This window comes from Micropterus salmoides, unplaced genomic scaffold, assembly GCF_014851395.1.
Source record: "Micropterus salmoides isolate LMB-PRFRI ecotype aquatic unplaced genomic scaffold, ASM1485139v1 Ms_hic_scaffold_3536, whole genome shotgun sequence".
NCBI classification, from domain to species: Eukaryota; Metazoa; Chordata; class Actinopteri; order Centrarchiformes; family Centrarchidae; genus Micropterus; species Micropterus salmoides.
The window spans coordinates 1-25,420 of NW_024042858.1; the positions used below are offsets into that span (position 1 = coordinate 1).

Genomic DNA, 25,420 nt, shown 5'->3' on the forward strand with positions numbered 1-25,420 from the left:
TGTAAAGTGTCGTTGAGTGTCCTGAAAAGAGATTATTATTATTATTATTATTATTATTCCCATATTACAAAATGCTTTTATTTTTCTCCTACATTGAAGCAGTACTCCAAATAAAAATTATGGATGTAAATATAGCTGCATATTTATTGGATGACAACCAGAGATGTGACTGTAGCTAAAACCTGAATTTCATCTGTCAACATGGTGTTTGCAGTATCTTACACTTTGAGGACGTGGTGTAGGTCACAAATTATACACAGATTATATATTTTTCTGTCAAGAGTCGGGAGGGGCATATCCTTTCAAAATTGGAGAGAACTAGAGTGGTTGACCTTTAGTGTACCAAAACACATAGTTTTGGATCGAAATTAGGGACAATTCATTAGTGATTGGATATTAGTAGATTTTGGTCATTAGTAGAGTAGAGTTGGTCTTGTCTGTACCTCTACTTGTGTGTACTCGCTATTGTTAAATAATCCTGTCACGGTGGAGGACCGCAGTCTTCACTTTATTAATGTCCACCGCACTTGTTATGTGTAGTTCATTCTGCTGGATCCCCAGAGTAAAAAACAAACTTTGAGTGAGAGCCTTAGAGTTAATTGCATATACACCATGATGTTAGTCATGGCTATGGGGAATATGAGAAATGGTTGCACCGGACACAACAGGTAATGGTATCACAATGTCTGCCACAAATACAGCTATTTTATTAAAAGCCTTTTGTGCATCAAGCGTTTCAACAGCAGTTCAGAATATTCACCTCAAATCCATAATCCCTTCTCTTTCATTCTACTTTCATGTGTCTCTGTTTTCTCAGCTGGGCCAAACATCAAAGAGCTGTTCCGTCTGGTGGAGGACTTTGTCGATGTCATTGGCCTGAGGATGAAAGACTTTCAAGACATGTATGAAGTCACCGATAACCTAGGTCAGCCTTATCTCCATCCAGGACATCTCCACAGCTATCTTAAAGCTTATCAAAACAAATACTGTTATCACAGCTTTCCTTTCTCACAAGATCGGTCTTCATAACTACAATGGCAAAACATAAAAGGGAAGACAGGGGACGGCGACCTGGTGGTTTAACAGACATTCCCTGTGCTTTCAGTCTCAAGTTTACCCAGCTATATGTCCGTACACAGGACTCATTGATATTATCGGTTGATTTTATCTTATCACAAATCAGTATTCATGTGTATGTCGGACGTAACAAGAAATTGCAAAATGATGTCAGAAATGACAAAGATATGTTAACAAAACGCTATCACCATCACCAAAAAAAGTGAAGGCTAAACTAATATATATAGATGAAATGGTCAACCGGTGACAGGCTATTTTTAAATATCAAATATTAATCAATAATTCTATGGTATCTCTGACCCCCTAACAAAGTATGTGGCTGTTTGGCCCTAAAGCCATATTGGGCGAAGGTGAGAGAATACATTTGTCCTATCTGTGCTATTTTATGTCTTTAGTTGGAAATTAAAACTGAAACTAGCCTGGAGTCAGTGGAGGCTCTGGGTTGGGAAAGTCTGGACTAATAATCTGGACTGGCCTCAGATTGGATCCTCCATTTTTTGGAGGTTGGGATTTGCCCACCGTCCTTTGTTGTAAAGTCCTGTGCTTCAACTAAACGAGGCATGTCTACTTCAGTTGAATCTCTCTTTCTGTAGCATTTCTGTGCCTCTGTCTCTACATAAAGAGATCGACAAATATTAGCACTCACCATGCCTTTAGATGTGTTCATGGAGTCAACATTCAGCGCTACCTGCTGCCTATTTCCGATGCCCAGTGACTGTAAACGCTCGATTTTTTTCTCAAATAGGGGGGAAATAATGTAGTGTAGTCATCACAAAGGCTCTGCTGCTCTCTGTGACCTCCAGATAAAAACGAGGCAGAGTTTGAGTAGAGTCAAGGGAGAGTATGTGGGAATTGAGGCCAGATGAGAGGTCCTGTTTATAGCTGTGCCACCTCGCTGTTCGGAGCCAAACAGCTGCCCACACCAGCAGCCTACCTCCCCTGGGGCGGCTGACCTCTTCTTCCCTCCCACACCTCAAACATAAGCAAAGCCACGCACAGGAACAATCCATCTTCTGCCTACATATAGTCAGATCAGAGTTCCTTCGTCCAAACTCATCAAAGTAGTCAAGTTGATACGATACGAGAATTCCCCAGACTTTCACCTCGGCTGCTATGTAGATACTTTATTTTATTTTTCTGTTTTGTTGTTTTCTATTTTGACTATTTAGCTTTTCTTTGATTTAAACGTATTGTTTATTAACTTCCCGAGGAGAGAGATTTGAATCAATAATGTGATCTTCTATACTTTAAAGGTGAACCTTGGCATGAATAGACTACACCCTAGACTAGAACACACACTTAGACAGTCCAGCAGCTAATCTTTGCCCTATGGCCCATTTACCAGGCTAATTTATGCCATACAGACATTATAAAAGACACATTTCCCATAAAAGTCAACAACTTATTGTTTAGAGAAACTGTTTTTCATATTATTTGCAGCTACATTAACAACTTCAGCAATAAATTCAGTCTTTACAGCATACGGCACTGTCTGTCTATATACCCTCTGTTTAAAAACATGGCTATGTAATAATAGTTTAGATTTTCGAAACTCTGCTTCTTGAGGACTGTGTGATGTGGTCTCTTTGATTGATTTTGTCCTGGCAACATAAGCAAGTAACTCCAAGTGAAGTGTTCTTGTGAGACCCATCAATCATAGTAAGAAGTTTACTGAGAAGGTTCGTGTTCAGGACCTTTAGAGAAGAAATAGAGGGGACACCTCAGGAGGGAGAGATCCCTCTTACGAGATGGACAGACATGCAGAAGTAGAATTACAGATATGGAGAAACAGAATGTAAAAAAAATAATAATTATTTTTTTAAAAAGTACATACATTTGAAGTAAATATAAGGTTTCACTCAACACTATTTCTCTTTTACAGTTTTGAGCATCCACAAGCGTCCAGTGGTGGGTCACGCAGACATCAGCTTCCCTATGAAAGGCTGGAGGGGCATGGTGGACTGGGCCCGCAGCTCTGAGGACAGAGTCACCATCCCCAAGAACATTCTGTATACTGGCAAGCCAGGTGAGACATAACCTACCTAACATACCTCACACCTGCACCCCGACACACTGAGACAAAACATACCGAAACATACACTGGGTGTTAGTGTAGATAGACACATCTTTACTACAGTCGCTGTGCAGGGAACTGTAACCAGGAAAGAGTGACAGCAGGTCATTCTGTTTGGATGTTTGACAAAAAATGGATTTATAAGTACACCTTTTGAGAGAAAAACATGTTGCCCAAATACTGATTACGCCTGGCCTGCACGCCTTCTGTTTGAAAATTCAAGAATCTGTGTGTGTGTGTGTGTGTGTGTGTTTGGTTGGGAGAGGGCCGTCAATGCTAAAAAGCACAAATAGGGAACAGCAGTTGATTTATTAAAAAAAACAGTGTTTACTGCCATTAATCTGCAAAGCAAAGTGCCCTGCTCAGACAAATGCACGCAGAGATGGTTGTATTTAATGTTGAAAAGAAAACAAAATTAATGCAGGAGAATAACAAAATCATTTTTCATCACCCGCTGTTTAGTGTCACAAGAAAAAGGCACGTTGTTTTCAATAAGGCCAGAGTAACTTTCATAAAATGTTAATACAAAGCCCATTTGCCTTAATAATTTGATGGCACTGAATTGCAAACGGGAGCATTTCCATACTTATTTGTTGCTTACAGACAAAGGGAATTATACAGCTCTGTGGTCTTACAGCAGGGACAAACTGAGGATGCAAGAACCAGAATATGTGTGAAAATGTAAATGAAAAGTGTCAAATATGAGAATTTAGAGCACTCACCCATTTCATGTTATCATAAATTGAATATCTGTGTTTTTTATTAGAGATTAACAAATCAGTTTGGTCTTTGGTAACATCTGATTTGGCATTATATTCAACATTTATACATTATTTATTGATTAATCACAACGTTTGTTCGTTAGGTATAGTGTAAGTTGCTTCCCTGCAATAATCTTTCACCACATAGCTCCTCCATCCACAAGTACAGTTAACTTGTATCCTACATCCTTACCTCCCTAGCCCTCTGTCATTACCCTATGTCTTTCTTACTATGTTCCCACTTCTGTCCTTGTTAATCCCTAATAGGTTTGGTCTTTCTAAGTCTCCCTTTTATTTTATTTTACTTTATTTTATGTTATTACAACTGTTATCAAAAAAAGAAAAAATATGTAGTTTTCTTATAAAAATGTAGGCAAAGTTTTAATAAATGTTTTTGTAAAGTATACTGTAGTCTTAGTATAAGGGTATTGTAACCGAGCGTGCTGGGTTCACCTAACTGTATTTAAAAAAAACAGAGTTCCATGTCGAAACTTCTGAATTTAAACATTCATATATATTTAGAACATTTTGTTGTAACACATCATGCAAAATAAAAGCCCTCCCTACATCCAGCTCCTCTTCCAAACAAAAGAGTTGGCTCAGTTGTCCGTCCAGGCTATCCTTACAGGAAAGATGGCGGTGAAGCTTAAAAGGAACTCTGATTTATTCATTTCGTATCACCTAACTAGTGCATTATTACATATCGGGGACTGAATTTATCTGCAGAAGCTCAGATTCAAGATGAGAACTGTTCTATGGATGTCGTATTTTGAACCACAATAAAGGCCAAAATGTGGCCCCCAACTGACTAGCATACAGTCAGACATGTGCACAAACAATATTAGGTTGATGAGTCCGGTAGTATGTGAGATTAGCGGAGGGCAGGTACACACACGCAACCAAACGCATGATCCCCACGAGGTTTCGCCTGCTGGAGATAATTCTGCAATAATCATTAGCTGCAGCATGACAAATTAACTTACTTACCCTGTGTTCCAGAACTAAGCCAATAATCTCTGCTCACATCACAACAAATATGTCAAACAGAACTACAATAGCCTCAGATACATTGTGCTGGATTACTGTCGAAAAGATTTACAGTAAGAATGATACTGTATTCACTTTTTTAGGTACACCTGAACAGTCTAATGCAATCCAAGGCAACAGGTCTGTCATAAAGTCAGCTTTTATGGTTCCTATAATGTTCAGTGTCATAGAGGTGTTATTTAAATTATTTGTTTTAGGTCTAAGGTCGTTAGTAGGGGTTTAATGGTACACAAAATTTGTAGTTAAATATATACAAGCACGGTGGCCTAGTGGATAGCACTGTAGGCTCAAAGCAACAAGGTCCTGGGTTCGAACTGTGTGGAGTTTGCACGTTCTCCCCGCGTCTGCGTGGGTTTTCTCCGGGGTGTTCCATCAAACACATGTTAGGTAGGTTCTCCAGTCAGTGCCGTTGGCTCAGTCAACCTGGCAATGCATGGCAATCTGGAGTTGGTCCCCTGGCGCTGTACAGTGGCTTCCCACTGCTCCCTTCAGGGTTGAATGCAGAGGATGAATTTTGCTATGTGTATGTGACAAATAAAGTACCTTTACCTTTATACCTTTAGGGTGGTGATGGAGCAGTGGATAAGACACATGCCTATAATGTGAGAGACACGGGTTTAGTCCCCCACTGTGACAGATCCACCGATGTGTCCCTGAGCAAGACACTTAACCCCTAGGTGCTCCAGAGGCGTGCGAGCTCTGACATGTACAGCAATAATAAGTCGCTTTGGATAAAAAGCGTCAGCTAAATGAATAAAATAATAAAAAATACCTTTGATTTTGGGTCACAGTTCCACAGCAGGGAAAACAGGATGTCTGTCAAGGTTCTCAGTCATCCAGGTCATAGTTATCCAAAGAGGGTTAAAGTCAAGAGCAACTGGACATGGTTGAAGATCTTCATCCAAGCCAACCAATATTCAACAACATTTAACATTCAACAGTGGCTCATTGGCTATTATTCATATTAACAGCTTAGGGACTCAAATATGGAATTAGGTCAATAAGACAAAACTAAATAATACAAATGTCAGCGAAGATCCATCCTAAGACTCTGACCTGCTGATAATTCATGAACAACTGCAGCTTGCACTACTTTTATACAGGGCAGACTGAAATGCACACATGAAGGCACATTGTAGCGGGGCTCAAGCACTTTGACCATATGCTTAAATTCTGTATTCTCTACGACCAAGTACGGTCGAATATCTGCAGCACTCTGTAGCCTTGGTTTAATGAAACTGTAGTGAGAGGCTACAATCGGGTTTGGCCGTCGTCAGTGACATGTTGGAAGTGTTTCCACAGACACACCAGACTTCGGTTCAACAATACCGGCATACAGTTTGAAACCGTGTTGCTTCCATACAGTGGATCTAAATGTCATGGGAAGTTCCTCCAGCTCTGTGACTGCTATTCGGAAGCAGCGACACTACTTGAGCTTGACTAACGTGTCTAACCAGGTTAAGACAACTAACATGCTACAGCTGGTAGACAGCAACTGGTGTGCTGCCAGAACCTTCCAGGTCAAACTTGCACTCTAGAACTTCTGTTCTGTGTGTGCGAGTAGTAGACATACATAAATAGACTATTTTGACAGAAATTGGGTCACAGGGTGTACCGAACTGAATATCCTGTAACCAACGGTTCGGGGACAAATGCGTTACAGTACTGCAAAAACTTTTCCTTATTCAAAAGGTTGGAACCTTCTCAAAAACACTATTACCTAAGTTACCATATCTAGCCATGTAGGTAGTTTCCACCACGCATATGGAGGTAAATGGAAATTAGTTTGTGCTCGACATACGATATGTGAAAAACATAACAGTGACAGCTGTCATTGGACCACTTTTTACCACCCCAGAAAGTATATTTACAAGTAAAATCTGTGACACATTGCAGTTTATCCAGGTGGCAGCACGTTAAGCTTGGTAGGCCAGAGGAGAACTGTCATGTCAACAGCTCCTGTGACACTAATAGTATTGTTGACTTGTAAAAAAATATTTAACTATTAGTGTTCCAGTTGCCTTTGCAATGCAATGCATCAGTATTTTAGTGAACAATAATTAAAAACTATCATTGGTTAACATTCAAAAACATTATCATTGACTATAATCTCGAGTTTTACAGCATCATCCACTATCCCTATTCATTTTGGTAAGTGGGGAGGCGTATTTGTGTTTTTGCATCATGAGTTGTGAACATTATTAAGAACATTTCTGGTAGCTGGGCTGGACTCTTCACTACAGGCAGGTGCTCGGTACGCAGTTTTCAGTAGCAGTTGGGTAATTTGTCAGTCGGGATGTCGACCATTAAAGACAGCCCTGTACTGCTAGCATGCTAATGAGGCCGTCACTCCTAATCAGGAGTCAACAGGAGCCAATCAGGAGCAATTAGAGACAATTTCCTCCCCAGCTGGGAGATGTGTCTCCACGGTGGCAATGTCACACCAGCAGCCAGCCCTCTTTATGCATACAGCTTGGACTTGCTTACAGGGATTAAAACGGCTCTCTGATGCCTTGTTTACACTTGACTGATTGATTCTCACATCTCCAGAAATGTTCTGAAGTCAGCCTTTTTCTTAAAATAAAATAAATAAATAAAAAACTCTCCGAAGGCAGCAGAAGAACAGAGAGGAATGTGTTTTCTTTAATGCTTCTGAACATTAAATGAAAGAGTGTTGGGGGGAGCTACAGGCAGAGTCTGATTTGCCTCCTCTTTTCAGTGTGCAAACATGCAGACAGACAGCAATCACCTGTGTGCAAAAATCAAAGCTGTGTTAATAACTGCATAAGATAACAAAAAATAAACCGACACCATAATTGTAATTTTCTGTAGCTGCAGGGCTCAAGTGGTCTGTGGCCTATTCTTTGAGGCACGTCTTTACTTCTCCCCATGCACCTCTGCCATACCCACCCCACAACTTCCAGTAACTGACTTTTGTGTGTGGAAGGTGTGAATGTGTGTGGTCTTGTTTCAGCTCAGACTGATTATAAATCTCAAAAAACTTTAAGTGTGTTTGTTATTTTTCTCCACATGAAGTCACACTCACAGCTGTGGAGGCCTCAGTATTAAAGGTGCCCTGTGGACTTTTCTTGTAAACAAACAAAAGTTATGTTTGGATTCAGTGTTACTCGCCAAAGCGCATTGTGTTTATCCTTAAAATCCAACATGTGTTGAATACATTTCCTTCCTCATAAAGTATTTGCAAAGCCAATTTGTTAAGCATTTTAAATCCAGCAATGTTTACATCCATGTTTACTTGCTGGCAGACTCCACTGTCTTTGTTGCCGCATTGCAGCATAGCTCGGCGTGTTACTGCCACCTGTTGATCACTGGAACAGCGAGAGAGCATTGGTAGGACTGTGTATCACATCAACCGCACGCTCGTGTGCATGTGCGTCCTTGTGCATTGCATGAGATGAATAAAATGGGGACCGAATCATAGAAACACAGCTCCATAGCACACCACAAAAACTCCACAGGGAACCTCTGAGGGGGTACCTGTTAAACTGTGGGACACACTTGGCATCCTCCTCAATAAGCAAGAAGCAGCAGTCAACAAAGATGCCAGCAGACACCTTGCTTACCCAGATGCTGGTATATCACGCGCTTGTTCCCTGCAAGCACATAACAAAGAAAAAGAAAAAACGGAGCACTATTTCGCATGCAAATGCAATAACACAATTCAAATTTTGAGACAGAGTCAAAATGTCCTCATTTTTAGTTACCTAAATCCATTAAAAGGCTGTGTGAGCAAAATACAGCAAACGTTTATGTGCATGATCAAAATAAGATCTGACAAGAGTAGCACGATGAAAGTAAAATTTTTATGATGTTTACTCCGTTCTTGGCACGTGTTACTGTTAGGAGGTAATGGAGTATATTAGGTAAGCACAGGTGCACATTCGCTCTTAAAGGGTTTTCTTGTCCACTTCCTCTCACCACTAAATGGTTAAGAAGAGCCCCCAGTATGAAAATCCTTCCGTGCAAACTTAGGTGTGTTGAAGCAACAGTTAGACGGAATCGTAGAATGTATTTCAGAGCTTAGCCTGTGAAGCCATGTGAGTAAAGAGGCTTCTGCATGGCTACAAGTATGTGTATATTCTGCTCATACATCATACAAACGAATGTACATGGACATTTACATGACTATGAACTGTTTCTGTTCTTGCACACAGACACATGACTTATTGAATCACTGGTTAAAGTCGCTCCAGGCTTGCTCTTGTTGGGCACAGACAATCTGGCTGAGCATATTGGATGGGCCAGCCAAAGAGTGGATGAGACACATGACACTTCATCCCCCTCACACAAACACACACACACACACACACACACACACATCTTGCTCGGTTCCCCCCTGATGCCCATGGGAGCTCAGCTGTTGCCTGGGAGCTACAGCCTCTGCCTGGCACACTGCTACGTGCTCTCAGGCTGCCATGTAGTGTGCTGGAGCAGAAGAGCTGGATGTCTTCAGATGGCCCGGCAGATGGAGTTGTGTTTTTTTCCCCTTTGACACTGCAGTCGGAAAGAGAAGGCTCCTCCTCGCCCCGGGCCTGTCTGTGCCTTCACGTAGTCCAGCAGTCAAGTTTTGACAAATTTATTCAATGCTGGCACCACTCTGTTTTCCCTTAACTGCAGCAGGGGGAGCTCACCCACAGAGAGCTGCAGCCACATGTAGAGATGCACAGATCAATATCAGCCAATAACAGCCTGCTATAAGTACTGTAGTTCTTTTGGGATTAGCTGATCACTATTTCAAATGATGGATTCTGGACTGGGTCAGTGGTGCATGTGCTCAAATGCCACTCAAGTGTCTGTGGCAGCCTGAGCATTGGATGGCCTGAGGGGGAAATGATGCAGATGCAAAGACCTCATTCAAGTTCAAACTGTCAGTAAAAGAAAGTGAATTCACTATCTTTAGAAAGGGCTAAATGCACATCATATACACTGACGTCCAGCGCCACAATGCTGCCAGTGCAGCTCATGAGCATGTAACCATGGTGTGCCAATGAAGCACTGAACTCTGATCAGAGATTTGGCATCCTTTTCACCATGCTTAAGCCACGATATGGAAGTGATATCAGACTGTTTACTGAGTGGTCCGTTCATCGGGCTCACAGTCAGTTCATCTCTATGCACAAGGAATGCCAGCCAGGACAAGATATTTTCATTCATTCTTCATTTCATTCTACTAAAAACAAAAGTTAAACTGTCCATTTTTCACACTACCCGGGTCATTTTTTCCCCAAAAGCCATTCATTATATTGGCATTCTGTGATTGCATGTGATTGCATAATCACTATGTAGTATTTTATTGTACAGTAACTGTTGTTACTCTTAAAGCTTCCACAAAGGATTCACATTATGCAACTATGCACAAGGAGTTAGCAGGAAAAGATGTATGCAGAGGACAACAGCTGGCGTTGGTGTATTTTGATCTTGAGTTTAGTACTACATATGATGTAGCACTCCTTCTGAGGACATGAATCCTTTTGGGCCACAGTTTGTTTGGCTGTGCTGTAAACCGATACTCAAGTTACTCTTCTGTTGTATTTCTGACAGAGGAGCCACATTGGACTGCTCCACAGGTCAAGACTTAAATCCAGTGCCACGTTCAGCGCAGTTCAGAATCAGAATCAGAATGAGAAATGAGAATTTGTCACACTTATCAAGGCATCAGGAATAGAAAATAATAATAGAAAGTAGGGAGGGAGATATAAATATGAGAGTATAAATGTAAGATATAAAGACAAATATAAAGGAGTGTGGGTATTTACAGTATTTACATTATTAAAGAATCATTATGGTATTAAAGAATTATTATGGTGAACAGTAATACTGTTATGTCACCGGGTGGTGATGGCGCATAGATGCTTGCCTTTGGTGTGGGAGACCTAGGTTCAATTCCCACTGTGAGACGTCCACCATAGTGTCCCTGAGCAAGACACTTAACCCCTAGTTGCTCCAGAGGCGTGTGACCTCTGACATGTATAGCAATTGTAAGTCGCTTTGGATAAAAGCGCCAGCTAAATGAATAAATGTGAATAAATAAATAGCAGCAGAGAATATTGTACATTAATTATTAAACAGATAATATTGCACAAAACAGGTAATAATGTCCAGTATAATAACTAACTAACGTGTGTCAGCCAGGGAGGAGTTAGGTTGGGTGGGAGACACTGTCCGTGATGATGACACCACCGACAGAGAGAGTCCAGCTCAACCCCCACAACGTCACTGGCCTTGCGGATCAGTTTGTTGAGACTGTTGGCGTCCGCTACCCTCAGGCTGCTGCCCCAGCATGCAACAGCAAACAGGATAGCACTGGCCACCACAGACTCATAACACATCCTCAGCATCGTCCTGTAGATTATGAAGGACCTCAGCCTCCTCAGAAAAAAGAGTCGACTTTGACCCTTCCTGTAGAGCGCTTGGGTGATCTGTGCCCAGTCTATTGTCAATGTCCACTCCCAGGTTGTTGATTAGCAGTCCTGCACAATGTTCAGTGTTATATAAATTTTAAATGAATATAGAAATATACTCCTAAACAGACCTGAACAGCGGAGCTCAAAGTTCTTAGAGTTGGCAGACTTGGCGCTGCCAAGCAAATAGTGTCTCATGCTATTTGCATGTATTTAAAAGAGGTAATATTCACAATTCAATTGGTCGCTTCCTATGCAAAATTAGCCTCATAGCAAAACAAAAAAGTCCAGTTAACCAGCACCAATTGCCGCACAGAGTGGAAATATTAGCGTCTTCAGAGAGTTGGTGGTAACTGAAGTGCATTTAAAAGTGGTGTCACACCCGGACTTACCAGTGATCATAGCAGCAGTGACTGTTGCCAGGCACAGAGATAGCACATCACAGTACATCATATGCGCACAGATGGCACACACAGTACAATGCCTGATACTCACCACGAGGGAATGAAACTAGAAAACAACATAAAACCTGCTGCTGTGAGAAGCGAAGATGATGGTTACCCGTTGTAACAGTCCAGCACAGAGCGGAGTAGAGGAAACAGCTCTCCATGCACCGAGAGGCATGAGGGAGAGAGCACAGTTACAGCGCCCTAAAAACAATCACTTTGACTGAACACTCAATACAGAGTGAGTCACAGAAAAATGAGAGAGACATCCCACAGCTTGAAATTAATGAAAGATCAGACGGGTGTTAATAGAGCATTAGAATAGGTATAAATAAACTCTTTCAAATGAAACATTTTAAAAAATGAGTGGAAAGTTTTGTTCCTGCAGCTACATTTATAACATTTTTTGACCCAAATGTTGCTTCATGTCGTGTGCTATGCAATACCTGTTGTGAATTGGATTTTGAGACGGGGCAGTGGTTGAAAGTGATGCACAGTTCATGGTGCCATCAGCAGCAATCTGTTCTTTGTCAATATGCCCCAGAGACTTTTCAGCTAGGCCAGAGTTTCTTTACTCCTCCACTCCTGAAGTGTTTTCCCAGGGTGAGGACAGTGTCAGACTGTGCTGCTACTATCTGCCACTATGGAGATTATGGAAATTAGTGGTGCCAGTTGTGCCTGCATGTATGTGTGAGAGAGTGTGTGTGTGTGTGTGTGTGTGTGTGTATGACACACTGTAAAGCAGTGTAAGAGACAGTGTTTATAGCTGACTAGACATGTAGGCCAGCTCCAGTGTAAAGAGCTCTTGGGGACTGGAGGAGCGGAGGCAGCATGGCGGACCTGCATTCTCTCTATAGCAGGCCACTGTACTAACAGAGAGTGAACTAAACATTCTCTAAACATTCTTTGACTTTGACCTCCTTACTCTATGTGTTTACCTCTGTTTCTTCCTCAACACAGATTCAGACGAGTCCTCGACGTTTGTAACCGGCATCGTTTTGTACAGAAACCTGGGCAGCATTCTGACTCTGCAGAGGTAAGACTGCTGGCTGCTTTACAACTGCATCTGAAAGGTTGGAAGCCTTGTCAGTCAATATCAGGGGATTTTTGAGAGGTGTGTTCAGACAATGCATGTAACAAAATTTCTTCGACAGTGCAGAGCCGTGCAGGATCATGTGATGAGGAATAATGTACAGGAATGTAACAGCATGGATTAGACTTTTTGTTCTAGGATTCTTGCCATTGCTAGTACTTTGGAAAGTACCAGGAAAAGTTTAAAGGAATATTGCAAAATGTATTGTTGTATGTATACATCTTTGATAAAAAAAAAAACACACTTGACTGTGTGGAACTGTATGCTATGGTTACATTAAATGGACTTACAGGTTCAATGATATGGAAACATTATATACTGTATGTTCTAGTGACATGGCTCTATTGATGACAAAGTTGATCTGTCCAGACTGAAATATCTCTACAACTGTTGGACGGATTGCTGTTGGATGAACCCTCCTGACTTTGATGATGCCTGGACTTTTTCTCTAGCACCGACAGCAGCTTGACATTTATGGTTTTAGTTGACATGCCGAACATCCATGTCTCTTTAGTGATCCCTAACATTTGCTATAAAACATCCCCATCAACCTCAACTGTGTTTTTGTTCAATCCTGATTAAAATTCTGACAAAAAACATGCTAGACTAAAATAAACACGGTCAGGAGGGAAATATAGTCAGCAGACACGCAATTCAGTTTGACTTTTCAGTTAAATCAACTATTAGATTACTCGGAGTTATCTATTGAACTTTTAGTCAGCTGAGAATTTCTCCATCAAGGGCGGACCTTGAGACTGAAAGGCCGCACTCTCAAACCAGGATGGAGGAGGATTCTTAAGAGCATGAAATAACTCCAATTATTCTAACGCCAAAGGCATTGGTGATCTTTCTGATGAAAAAACATCCAGTTGGTTTAAAAATGTATTTTAGTGCCATAAATCACACACCAACTGACCACAAATGATACTATACTGGAAATGCAACCGCTGATGCTGTGGAACAATTTAACCATATTCCAGGTTCAGCTACAAAACTGTGCTGGGTGTTATGGATCATCACTGTAGAGTCAGGCATTTCACAGCAGTGAAGGTCTGGTGCAGGAAGAGCAGCGCACTAGCAGTGGGCGGCCTCATGTATGTCTTTTATCTGCGTGAGTAAAGGGATTTCTTTGAGGAAGTTGCTATTGCTGCTCGCATAATGATTAACATACATTTTAACACAGCAGTGTACGTTTAGCTCTGTAATTACGTGTGTGTGTGTGTGTGTGTGTGTGTGCGCACGCTTCGGTTAGTAACAGCCTGTTATCTGTGGCTGCGATGGTAAGGAGCTCTCCATTGTGATAATGTGGTAAAAGTGATAAACTGGTAGCATATGGAAACAGGGAAAGGAAGCAGACCGTCTCTCCAGTCTTTCTACATGTTTGTTCTGAATCTTTGGATTGCTGCTGCTGTTCTTCTTTTCATCCTTGTCTCCCCTCCTTCTCTGCGTTTGATTCCCCCCCTTAAGGAAAAGGAGATGAGTTTGAGGCAAGAGACTAGATGACACAAACATTTAAGTTGACTGATTGTGTTCTGGAATGGTGAGAGGGCGATTGTGCGTAGAGGATACAGTGATGGTGTGAGGGACTACAAAACAGAGCATGGGCTGTTGAACATGCTTGGCCAACTGGAAGCTTTTGGTGTCAGTACTTCCAGTAGCAATTCACTTTTTTTCCCCCCCGATTGTGTCATTGCACATGATTGATAGTACCTATGAAAAACAGAAATTGCAATACATACTAAACAGGCAGGGTGAATGTAAAATAGAAACCCCCAAAAAGATAAGCTATTGAAAAACAATGTGGCCTGCTGCAAGAAAAAACTTTAAGACTCTTTTACTCATCTGGTAGGATGTTATGTTTGCTCTGAAGAAGAGCACAGAGATTCTGGTGAGCTCAGAGGCAGACAGTTATCTGTCATATATCTTATTGTTGTTTAAGCAGTTGAGGGTCAGTGACAAACTGTTACTGTTTAAAGTGGCTCTAATGAAATGCTTTAGCATTTTGTGACAGGTGTGTGACTTTTACTTCAATAAGGGCAATGTCAGTGACATGTTGCCTTTTATAGGGTTTTCTATGGATGACATCGTCTTCCTAAACCTGTTTTTCTGAAATGTTTAGCCACACTGGCCATCTTACTGTGGATCCCGACGTGTGCATCCTAGTGATTTTGTTGAGCACTTAAGTTTTGAACTAATGCCTCTGGCAGGTTGACATGTAAGGCTTAGAGTCTCAAATGTTTATAATTATTTTAGGTACACTCATGGTCCTCATGGGATAAATCCTAATAATGTTGTTGATTCCAAGAAAGTCAAAGTTTTAATATATCCAGTCAAACCATCCATTAGATGGATCAGCTATTTGGAACAGAGATTAATGGTTCCCAGACTATGTTCCCTAATGACCTTTTTTCCTCTGACATGCCAACACACTAAACTAAGATGGTGAACACGCTAAACATTGTACTTGCTGTATATCAGTTTGTTAGCAATCTCATTGTGAGCTCAAGCTCACATTTAGCTCGATGTCTTTTGTTGTCCCTCTAGAAACAGCACAGTCCTCAACTCCAAGGTTTTGTCAGTGACCATCAAGCCCACTCCTGCTTCCCTCTCTGCTCCAGTAGTAGTTGAGTTCTCTCACCTGTACAACGTGAGTGAATTTTGTCTTGAAGAAATTTCATGTAGAAAGCTGTTGAGATATTAAGTTCTAGTACTGGTACTTTTTCATGGTGATCATGCATTTTTTTCTTCTGTTCCTCATCCATTAGGGCACCACCAACCAGACCTGTATATCCTGGGATGAGAGCGACAGGTAAGATCCACTACATTGATTTGTCAACTGACCATGCTCGCACCAAAACCGGTAATGTGTGGACCTGGGTTGCTTTGCAAGCTGATCCAATATCGTGTCGATTGTGTAATGGGAAATGTAGGATCCATCATTTTCAGAGCTTGCCCTATACGAGGAACTGGACATTTCAGCTAAACTATATGGTATATCTTTATAAATTTCTTCTTTCACATGATTTAATGCGCATTTTTTAACATCTGATCAGTGTGGAGCATGAGGAGACAGATGAATACATTGACAAACATAATAGTCATATTTCACGTTTCCTACATTGTCTTCCATTGTTTGAGGTTTGACTGGCACTATTTTAAGTGGTTGTCTGGTAATAATTTAATGGCCAACAAATAGAGAATCAACACCAACTCTTTATGTTTAAATGTCCAACTTCTAATAGTCACACATTCAGTGAATAGAAACATGCATTAACTCTTTCTGGAAAGTCTGGTAAGATTTGCACAAAATTTAGGTAGAATTTAGATTTTTGGTCAGTTTACCTATTTTATATTATGTGATATACGTAGTATGATGTAACATCGTATATATCATATCTTTAAGGCAGTGGTTCGCAATAGGCGGCCCGCGGGCCAAAGCTGGCCCACCAGCAATAATATTTGGCCTGTGGCCAGATTACTTTCATAGCAGCAAACAAAAACAACAACATTATAGTGACTGGTACTGAAACAGATCTCAGTCATGACAGTAAAAGTTACTCACGTAATCACTTGCTCTTAAGTGATTGTGCCTACAAAACAAAAGTGCGAGAACATCTTTGTAGCAGTACTTTATGTCGTGTTTATTTTGTGAGCTTTTACTTTGAAAAGTTCTTAAGGAAATTCAAGAGTCTCTGGCTTACTTGACACACCTCTGAAAAAGCCGTCAGAAAATGTGAGATTGGATTCCCCTGAATGAGAATCGCAGGAATTTCTTGTGCCTAAAGATGAAAATAAGCGGGGGGTAACACACTGCTGCATGTGCTTAATGTGAACATTTAAAACGATCTCTTCATAATCAATTTGTTGAAAAGGGATAAAGATAACACTAGCAACAAGTAGGGATTGAACACACAACCCTACTACAGACTGAGCTAAACAGGCACACGGTAAATGCCGGATTATAAATGATAAATTGACTTTGTTCTGGCCGATCTAATGACTTGAAAAAACTTGGCCCAATGCCAGACTTATTTGCTTTAAGGGCAACTATCTAAGCTTCAAATTGTCTAGAAACATTTCATGTCATAAAATGACATTACGAGTTTTGTAATTTATGGTGAATAAACATAATCTGTTCAAATAATTATCTCATATCAGGTCCCCCCCCACACACACAAGCACACACACACAAACACACATACACAACTAGTCAAACTGGCAACTATAGCGCATATGTACTTCCTGCAACTCCAGGTGGATGTTTTGGAGTTTCCTCTGAAGGTTCAATGGCCGGCCACACTGTTTTTTATCTTGACAAAGTCAGTGCAGTGCTCCCCAGTGAAAGGTGCTGAGTGTGTTGGACAGCTCCGCAGCTCTTGTCTGGGAAAACGCTAACCCCATGCTATCACTGCTACGACACTGATGCAGCATGTGGAAAATTAAAAGTGTCGCTCACAGCTTTCCTCCCCCTCCCAGCCCACGCACACACATCAACATGTACGATAAAGAGCAATTCGGAGTCTACTGAGAGAGAGAGAGAGAGAGAGAGAGAGAGCGAGAGAGAGAACGCGATTGGCAAGCATGACAGGATAGAAAAGGAGTAAAAAAAACAACCTTCTGAACAGTTACGTTTTATTGCTTCTGTGGCTAAATTCAAAGCACTACTCATTTGATCCTTGCTCTTAAGTGCCCAATTTGTTTAAGACAAGAAAATAGTGTGAGCGTGTTAGAGCGTGAGCATTGAGTGAGGGAAAGAGAGAGGGAGAAAGAAAGAGGCAAACATTTTGCAGTCTTATTGCAATGCAGGTTTGGACATTTGCATTTAGATGGGTACCCACACTTGTGTTACAGAGATGAAGAGCAGAACATTCATCGCCTCAGTCAAGGGATTAAAAGAGGTTGGTTTGGCACATATACCTGCAGGTCTATATGCGCCAAGACAAAGAGTGAAAGACAGCCTGCTATAGCTTAAAAATGACAGTTGAGACAATGTCTACATTCATTCACACTTAATTGCTGCTGAGAGGCTTTTTTTTACCCTAACTGCAAAGAGAACTAGGCCTTTATATGAAGGCTTACATTAAAGAAATGCTGTTTTGTTCACAAAATATTTGCAATTGGTCCTACTTTTTTTCCATACGTGAAACTCAACACTTCCTGGACAGACATTCCACATTAAAAGCTGTCAATTGCAGTGGTTCCCATACATTTTTAGACCACGGCCCACCTTTAAAGGAAATTTGTGGCACCCCGAGCCACCTGACTTACCTACCATCAGTATGTATGTACACAGATTTAACAAATTTAGATTAGTTATTACATTATGTTATATTACATTAATACATAATATATTTAAATGTGTAGTATAGCAATATTAGGTTAAAAAATAAAAGGGCCATTCTCATTCTCGACCTGCAGGTGTGACTCCCTTGACAGGCTCTTTCTCCTGTTTTCATGTGTACCAGGGATGAGAGAGCCAGATCACCTGACCAAAGTGAATGCGCTATGGGACGATAATGGATATACGTCTTCCACAAGGAGCTAAAACCTGTCCATCAAGCCATAAGCAGAGTAGTGTTGAGACGGGCTGAGAAGTATCTAACAGCACCCGGGCTTTATTAGCAAACAGTCTTTATTTGCTTGTGCCCTGTAGGTGATATAAACTTGTTGGCAAAATGACCAACATTAATTGTTGAATATTTTTCGATTGGTGTTAAGATAACATTAGTTAAACTCAGCACAGACAATTCACATTAAAAGCTCACCAGTATTTTAGCTCACATGTCTCACTGCCTTTTCCGGTCGTTTTTTGTTTTAAAGGAGCTGCAGGAAGTGTTGAGATTCATTGACCGTAGCGTAACATTATAGCAGAAGTGACTGAGATTCAGTAGTTGAAATTCAGTTTTATATGATGCTGCTGTGGAAATGTACATTTTATGCTAAAAATACCTTGTGAGTCACTATAGCAGTTTCACTACCTTAAGTGGTTTTTGCCCAGCACATATTTGTTTGCTTTTATCTAACTCTTTATTTACTTATTTATAGAACATATGGTATCTATTACCCCGCGACCATGTACGCAAGGTTAAGCTGTTGACAATGGATGGATGGATGGATGGATGGATATGGTATCTAATATCGCTTCAAAATTGTGTCTAAAGCAGTTTTAATGAAAATTTTAAAATGATATATTATGAACATTCTATACATGTTGGATAATTCTGACCCTGGTCACATCTGGGATGTCATCACCATCCACATCAGCGTAAGAGACAACATAATAGGAGAGACAATGGCAGACACATAGCAAGGACAAAGAATCTAATATCTTTGAGTTTGGGTGTGGGGTTGGGGGTTGGGCCTGGGGGGGGAGACATTTTCTATGCAAAATTAAAATTCATCTTGGACAGCAGCTATGATTAATGAGTTAATATTTGGGAGAGAAATTGGAAACTGAGGAGGTGTCCTTGTCATTTTGATAAGAGCTGTGAAGCAGCCTGGGCCTTCACTTTCACCACACTTCAATCTCCTGAAATCAATAACAAGAACATCAGCAGCGTCTTTCTGTCTTTCTCACTCTCACTCACACTCACACTGACATCATTACTAAGTACTGTTAACAGTATGCCTCACCTGATGTGCTATAAATACTTGAACTAAAGGTAATTTGGCATCAGTCTGCTGTGAGAGTGCAGTCTAAGAGAATACTGACAATTCCAACCCCCCTCTTATAGGAATATACCAAGTGTCTGGTACTGCAACTTTCCCATTAGACTTCGTGGTTGTTAATTATAAACAGTTTTCATGATCATTTTTGGATCATTGTATGCACAGGAAATGAAGGAAGAGAGAGACGGGAAACAAGATGCAAATGCCGGTCCCCGGCCTGAGACATGGCAGCAAATGGTCAGTTCCCTAAACCCATAGACCAACAGATGCCCCTTCATGATAAATATTTAAATATTCTGTTTTTAATGATAGGAAGTAAAGGTAGTGTCTGCTGAAAGACTACAAAATCTTTTTCAAAGGAATGAGAACCAACATATAGTTTGTTGACTTTGAACACTGTAACCTAACCCTAAACTTTGTTGTAGAATTGACAGGATTCCGTTCATTTGCAGTGGCTCATGGCTCACTTGAATAATACTCGGTAATTTGTTGTTACGGTAATATAACTTTAAGCCAGTTTCATTTCATAATGTCAGCATACGTGTGATCAGCAGCTGGATGTTTGATCTGGATAGGGAAAAACAATGCCACAGCACACATTGCTATTGGAACACGATCTGGCTCGCATAGTGATCAGATCTTAGCCGGGTGTACAAACCAGCCATTTCTCTGCAGAGGAAAAATAAGTTGGGCCCATACAGCAGCATCAATCTTTGGAGACTCTCAAGGAGCTGCAATTTTAACATATGCCATTAACAAGTCCTTCATCCCTTATTAGTGTTGAAAGCCCATTGACACTCCGTCATGTCATATTCTTTAATGTACCCTCTTATCAAGATTCTAATCTTAAACCAAATTCACATATTGTTGGTGTCTGGCAGTCACCATCTTTCAAGTAAGATATGTATAATGTGACTGAAAACATTGATTTGCAGATGTGGATCATCCCTGGCACTCCTTTACCCAAGCCAGTATACTGATACAGAAATGGTACTGTAGTACTTCAGGGGAAAAAATAACATTTTTGTTGGACAGCATTTATATGTAACTCCATTAATCACTCTATCTAATGGTTGGAGATCCGCCCCGAATGTTTCTGACCAAAAAAAAAGTCTGTGCATTGTTAACTCATTTAGTCACTTCCCCTCATCATCCACGTGTTGCTGTCAGTGCTGCTTGCAGTTAACATCCCTGCAATATTGCATAGATTCTGTCAGCGGTCAAAGCAGGCCAGATACTTAAAAAAATGTTAAATCCAGAGATGGGTAGTTCTGTTCAAATAACAGAAAACAAATCGAACATGCATGACATCAAAGCGTCTCTGCAAGGCAGGTCAAAAGACATTTTTTGGGATTGATTTAGAGGAGGTTGTTGTGCGTAGGCTGGACATTGTTTACCAGACTGCAGTCACTAACTAGCTTCGCTTCTGATCATACAAATCAACCTTGCTGTCTCAGTTAGTTTACAGATTCAGTGCTGATGTTGAGGAGCTGCCTCGATTCATCAAGGATGTTGGAGCTGACCACTCTAAAGTGGAGTTTTCATCAATTACTGTAATACAATTATAGAAGAGGAGGTGAAGTTCAGTAGACGGGGGGCATGTTTGTTTACAAGTACTTCTGAATAGAAAGAGGCTGCATTACAGGGAACAGACTGCACCCATTCTAGTGTATTTATATTCAGAGCACGCTAATCCATTCAAACTCATATGCCAGCCAACTCACCAGCTGTTTGAAAGCACAGGACATTGAGAAATACTCTGAAAATGTTGCCCTACATCTGACTGACTTTAGTCTACGAACAGAACACCATGTGTCAGAGTTTAAAGAATTTCTAAAAGTTTTCCCCTCAGTATCTAGTCACAATCCAGCTAAACCTGCTTGCCTAGTCAGGCGCTTTACTGATGCATCCTCTCATTTAAAACTGGCTGGACTCACCTACTGTGGGCTTTGACATATCTGCCTTTATTACAGCTGTGATGAGCAAATATCAAACCTGCATTAACTTGCCTCTCGGGGTCAGCGTGATAATCTTTAAACATCACATTATTATAAGTCATTATCACCTTTTACAGTTGGTTGCAGGAACAGAGCAACATTAGCATTCAGCTGGAGTCATGTTTGTGTAAATACACTATTCACTCCCCTTTTAGCTCTGTTTGGTCTCCACCAGCTCCTGGAAAAAACATCTGGCTCTTTAGCTGCTAGGTGGTCTCTTAAAAGAAATAAAAACAGCATAGAATGTAACAATGAGTAAATATGTAAAAGAGCTGTCCTAAAGTAGCTAGTGTATGGGTCAGGTTTCAAAAACTCTGGTTACAACAATTCCCATGATGCCATTCGACATCATGCATCCTACTCCCCAAAATCCCTCTTCAAATTAAATTCATTAAATTAATAGTCTAAATGTTCACCCAATGTTAAGACTCATAGTTATTTTGTCCATATTAAACAGCAGTACATAGCTTTGTCACCTAAACAGTGATATTGTCTGAACTGCCCAAGATCAAACATATTCAGTCTTAATCTTTGAATTTCGTTATATCACAGATAATCCCAATAGGTATACATCAATCATTTTGTAACCCGACCAGTGAACATGAAGCAGGAATCCTCCTTCTAACAGCTTTCTGCATAAGAGCCCATGTTTAGATATCTCCTCCGTGCTGGCAGACTGCTTTTCATCCATGTGGCCTGTTCCTGGCAGAGGACATCCTTCCATGCAGGGCTGCTGGACCAGCACCTAAATTATCCAATTAGACTCTAGGGCAAGACTGTCTGCAGGCCACTGTGTGGCTCACAGAGGCCTAATCACATCAGCCATACAGAGTCCTCCTAATATATTGGATTTCTGTTAGAGGTGATGTGCTAATGTCAGCACTGAGTCACCTCGTGGGGCTAACACACACAAACACACCACACACACAAACACATGCGACCAAACCCAGTATGTAGTCTGTATTTCTGTCTAAGAAGATATGAGACCAGTAGCTGTGTGAGGTTGTGATTGTTAAATATTATTGCTAATCTGTTGCCCTCATTACCTTTTCTGTTGTTATGGTTGTTGCTGTTGTTGGGGTTTTGCATAGACGGACAACAAATGAAAGAAATCACCTGACTAAGTGGAAACGTAACAAATGCAGTCTTCCATACAGCTCATAAGGGGTTCACTGAATGTTTTGATGATGTCACTGGGTATGAAAATCGTGTGAATCATACACTATGGCCTTCACAGTCACCACATCTCAACCCAACTGATCACCTATGGGAGATTCTGGTTAGACAGCCTCTCCAACACCATCATCAAAGCACCAAATGAAGGAATATCTTTTGACTGCTGCCTATCCCTCCAGTAGAGTTCAATCTATGATAAGCACTGAAGATGATCTGGAGGCTCATGTTGCAAATACACTTTCTAAAACACTTTATGTTGGTTTTCCCTTAATTTGTCACCCCATTGCATTGAATCCTGATTTTGAACCAGATATCTGTAGAGGTTAGCTCTCATGTTCACCGCACGGGTTCATTGTGTTCCAGTTGTGCTATGGCTCCGTCACATTTTGGTTGCGACTTACATGATATGATATAATCAGTGCAGAATACTCCCAGAAATCTTTGAACCAGAGGACCTGACACACTCCCATGAAGTCAGTAATACTCTAAAGTTAGAATGAAATGGAATTCTTTGAGTCAGACCCATACAACAACATTTACATAAATAATCAACTCATTGCCTTTTGCTTTTTTTTGATTAGTCTATTTGAGACCCGAATTCAGTCTAAAGATTTTCCAGAGCTTAATTTCAAAAGGCAGCTTGAAGATCGACATTTAAAGTGCACGCTATTGTCAGCGCCTGACAAATGAATTTGGATTCTATGGCCGGAGTACAAGTTTGAGTCAAAACCCGCGTGCTGCTCAATCATGTCGATGTAAATTCAAGTCAATCAAGTCGGTGTAAATGTGGGCGAGGAGAATTTAATTCTGTACCCTGTTGCTGCCTGTTGTTAATTCAAAGCACATGGTTTCTTTTTCATCAATTTGACATATTTGCTTAATTTCTCTGTGCACTGAAGCAGAGTAATGTACGGCCTGTGTGTCAGGAGCCCAGTCAATAGAGTTTTTCTGTCTAATTGCAAGATGTCCGCCAGGAAAAGGGGGAAAAAAACAAATGTAAATGATAAAGTGAATTATTATAATGATAAGTAGGCTAATGCTTTTGGTCAAAATCCTCTCAAAATTAATTGAATTAAATAATTGATTTAAATTATGAGAAATCTAAATCTTGACTCAATCTCAAAACGTGTAATCATTATTTTTATTTGGCAGTAAAAAGCTTCCACAGTGCCTTTTCAGAACACACATGGAAACGTTCAGATTAGCAGTAGCAGACACTGAACTCTTTCCAATGACCTGTGGAGATTTCTCTTTCCTTTCTCAAAATCCCCACAACATTATGTCCAAACCAGAAATGAAGATTTCTCTTTAAAGACATTTTAAATTATCATAGCTGGAAAGCACATGTGGAATTAATAAGGAATGATGGTTCCATTGGATTGAAGTATCTCAGTGAGCCATGCTAGTGGGCCAACATGCACAATAATATAGACTGAAACTGGTAACCCGAAATGGAATGCAGCCATTATTATAAGCCTTGCATTGTTACTTACACCTGTGTTATTTTCTACTATGATATGATCTTTTGTCAGTTGTGGCTGGTGTGATTGGTTGTTACTATGGAACCACAAGTCTCATCATTTTTCAGGATTTGTGTTTGTTGAATGCACTAACGAAAAAAAATGTCTCAGTAGACCAGGTTACCATTTGTAGCACCCATTTCCCAGCATCCATCAGCGCCACATCATATGGCTAGTGTAGACCTAACGTTTTTTATTCGGCTTACAAAGACTATTATTATTGTTATTATAATTATTAAATTACGGGTGTTATTAAATAAAAACCACTGATAATAATTATGTGTAATACTTGGGCTATTTATAAATTAACTGCGTTAATTATGTTTAGTACCATTTTACCAGTTTACTAATAGTCGGCCTACTTTATCACTATTTCTTACATCATAATAATAATGATGATGATGATGATGATAGTAATAATACATCTTTGGGGCTGTTAGCAGTGTGTAGGGATAATGTTTCCAGGCAGAGACCTGCAGCACGCCGCCTCACAGCCTCCTCATCACCGCGTTCACTTCGCTCCCTGCGCTTTCTCCTGCAACCGGCGGAGATGTAAAGTGGATTTAATAGCCGGTGTAACGTGGGATTTCAAACGCTTTCTCTTGCTTTTTTTTTTTGGCCGGGGCTCTCTCTATATTCACCGCATCGCTTCTCTGTGTGTATGCGTGTGTGCCTGTCTCTCTGTCTGTGTGCGGTGTGTGTGTGTGTGTGTGTGTGTTTTCTCCTGTGCAGCTCCTCACTGCTGGGATCCTGGTCTGCCAGGGGCTGCAAAGCCGTGCTAGTCGACTCATTCAGAACCAAATGCGTGTGTGACAGACTGTCCACCTTCGCCATTTTAGCACGGCTAAATCCCGAAATGGTAAGTCCGACAACCTCCCTTGACTTCGTTGACGTTAAAGGTATCGGGGACGGTGTGTTTTTGTGGGGTTTTATGTGAATGCATCAGCTGTTTTTTTTTTTTTTTTTTTTCCAAAGGGCGTCATTGTCATACATATCAACAGATCCTCCCTCTCTCTCTCCCCCTCCTTCCCTCTCTCCGTCTCGACATGCCAAAGCCATTCTGCAAAAGGTTATTATAGTCTTATTAATAGTAGGGATTTTTTGGTGGGGGGTGTTGGTGGGGTCTTTATTCACTTTA

General features: G+C 40.8%; 1 protein-coding gene across 1 annotated transcript; it reads left to right on the plus strand.

The window, feature by feature from the left end:
• Positions 1–646: 646 nt before the first annotated feature.
• LOC119884560 (adhesion G protein-coupled receptor B1-like) lies at positions 647–25,193 on the plus strand (the record flags this gene model as incomplete). The annotated part of the gene is made up of 7 exons (XM_038694946.1): positions 647–668; positions 818–925; positions 2,960–3,103; positions 12,788–12,863; positions 15,465–15,567; positions 15,686–15,729; positions 25,015–25,193. Coding segments are annotated over exons 1-7 (676 nt in total), but the record flags the coding sequence as incomplete, so codon positions are not given.
• Between the last annotated feature and the right edge of the window lie 227 nt (positions 25,194–25,420).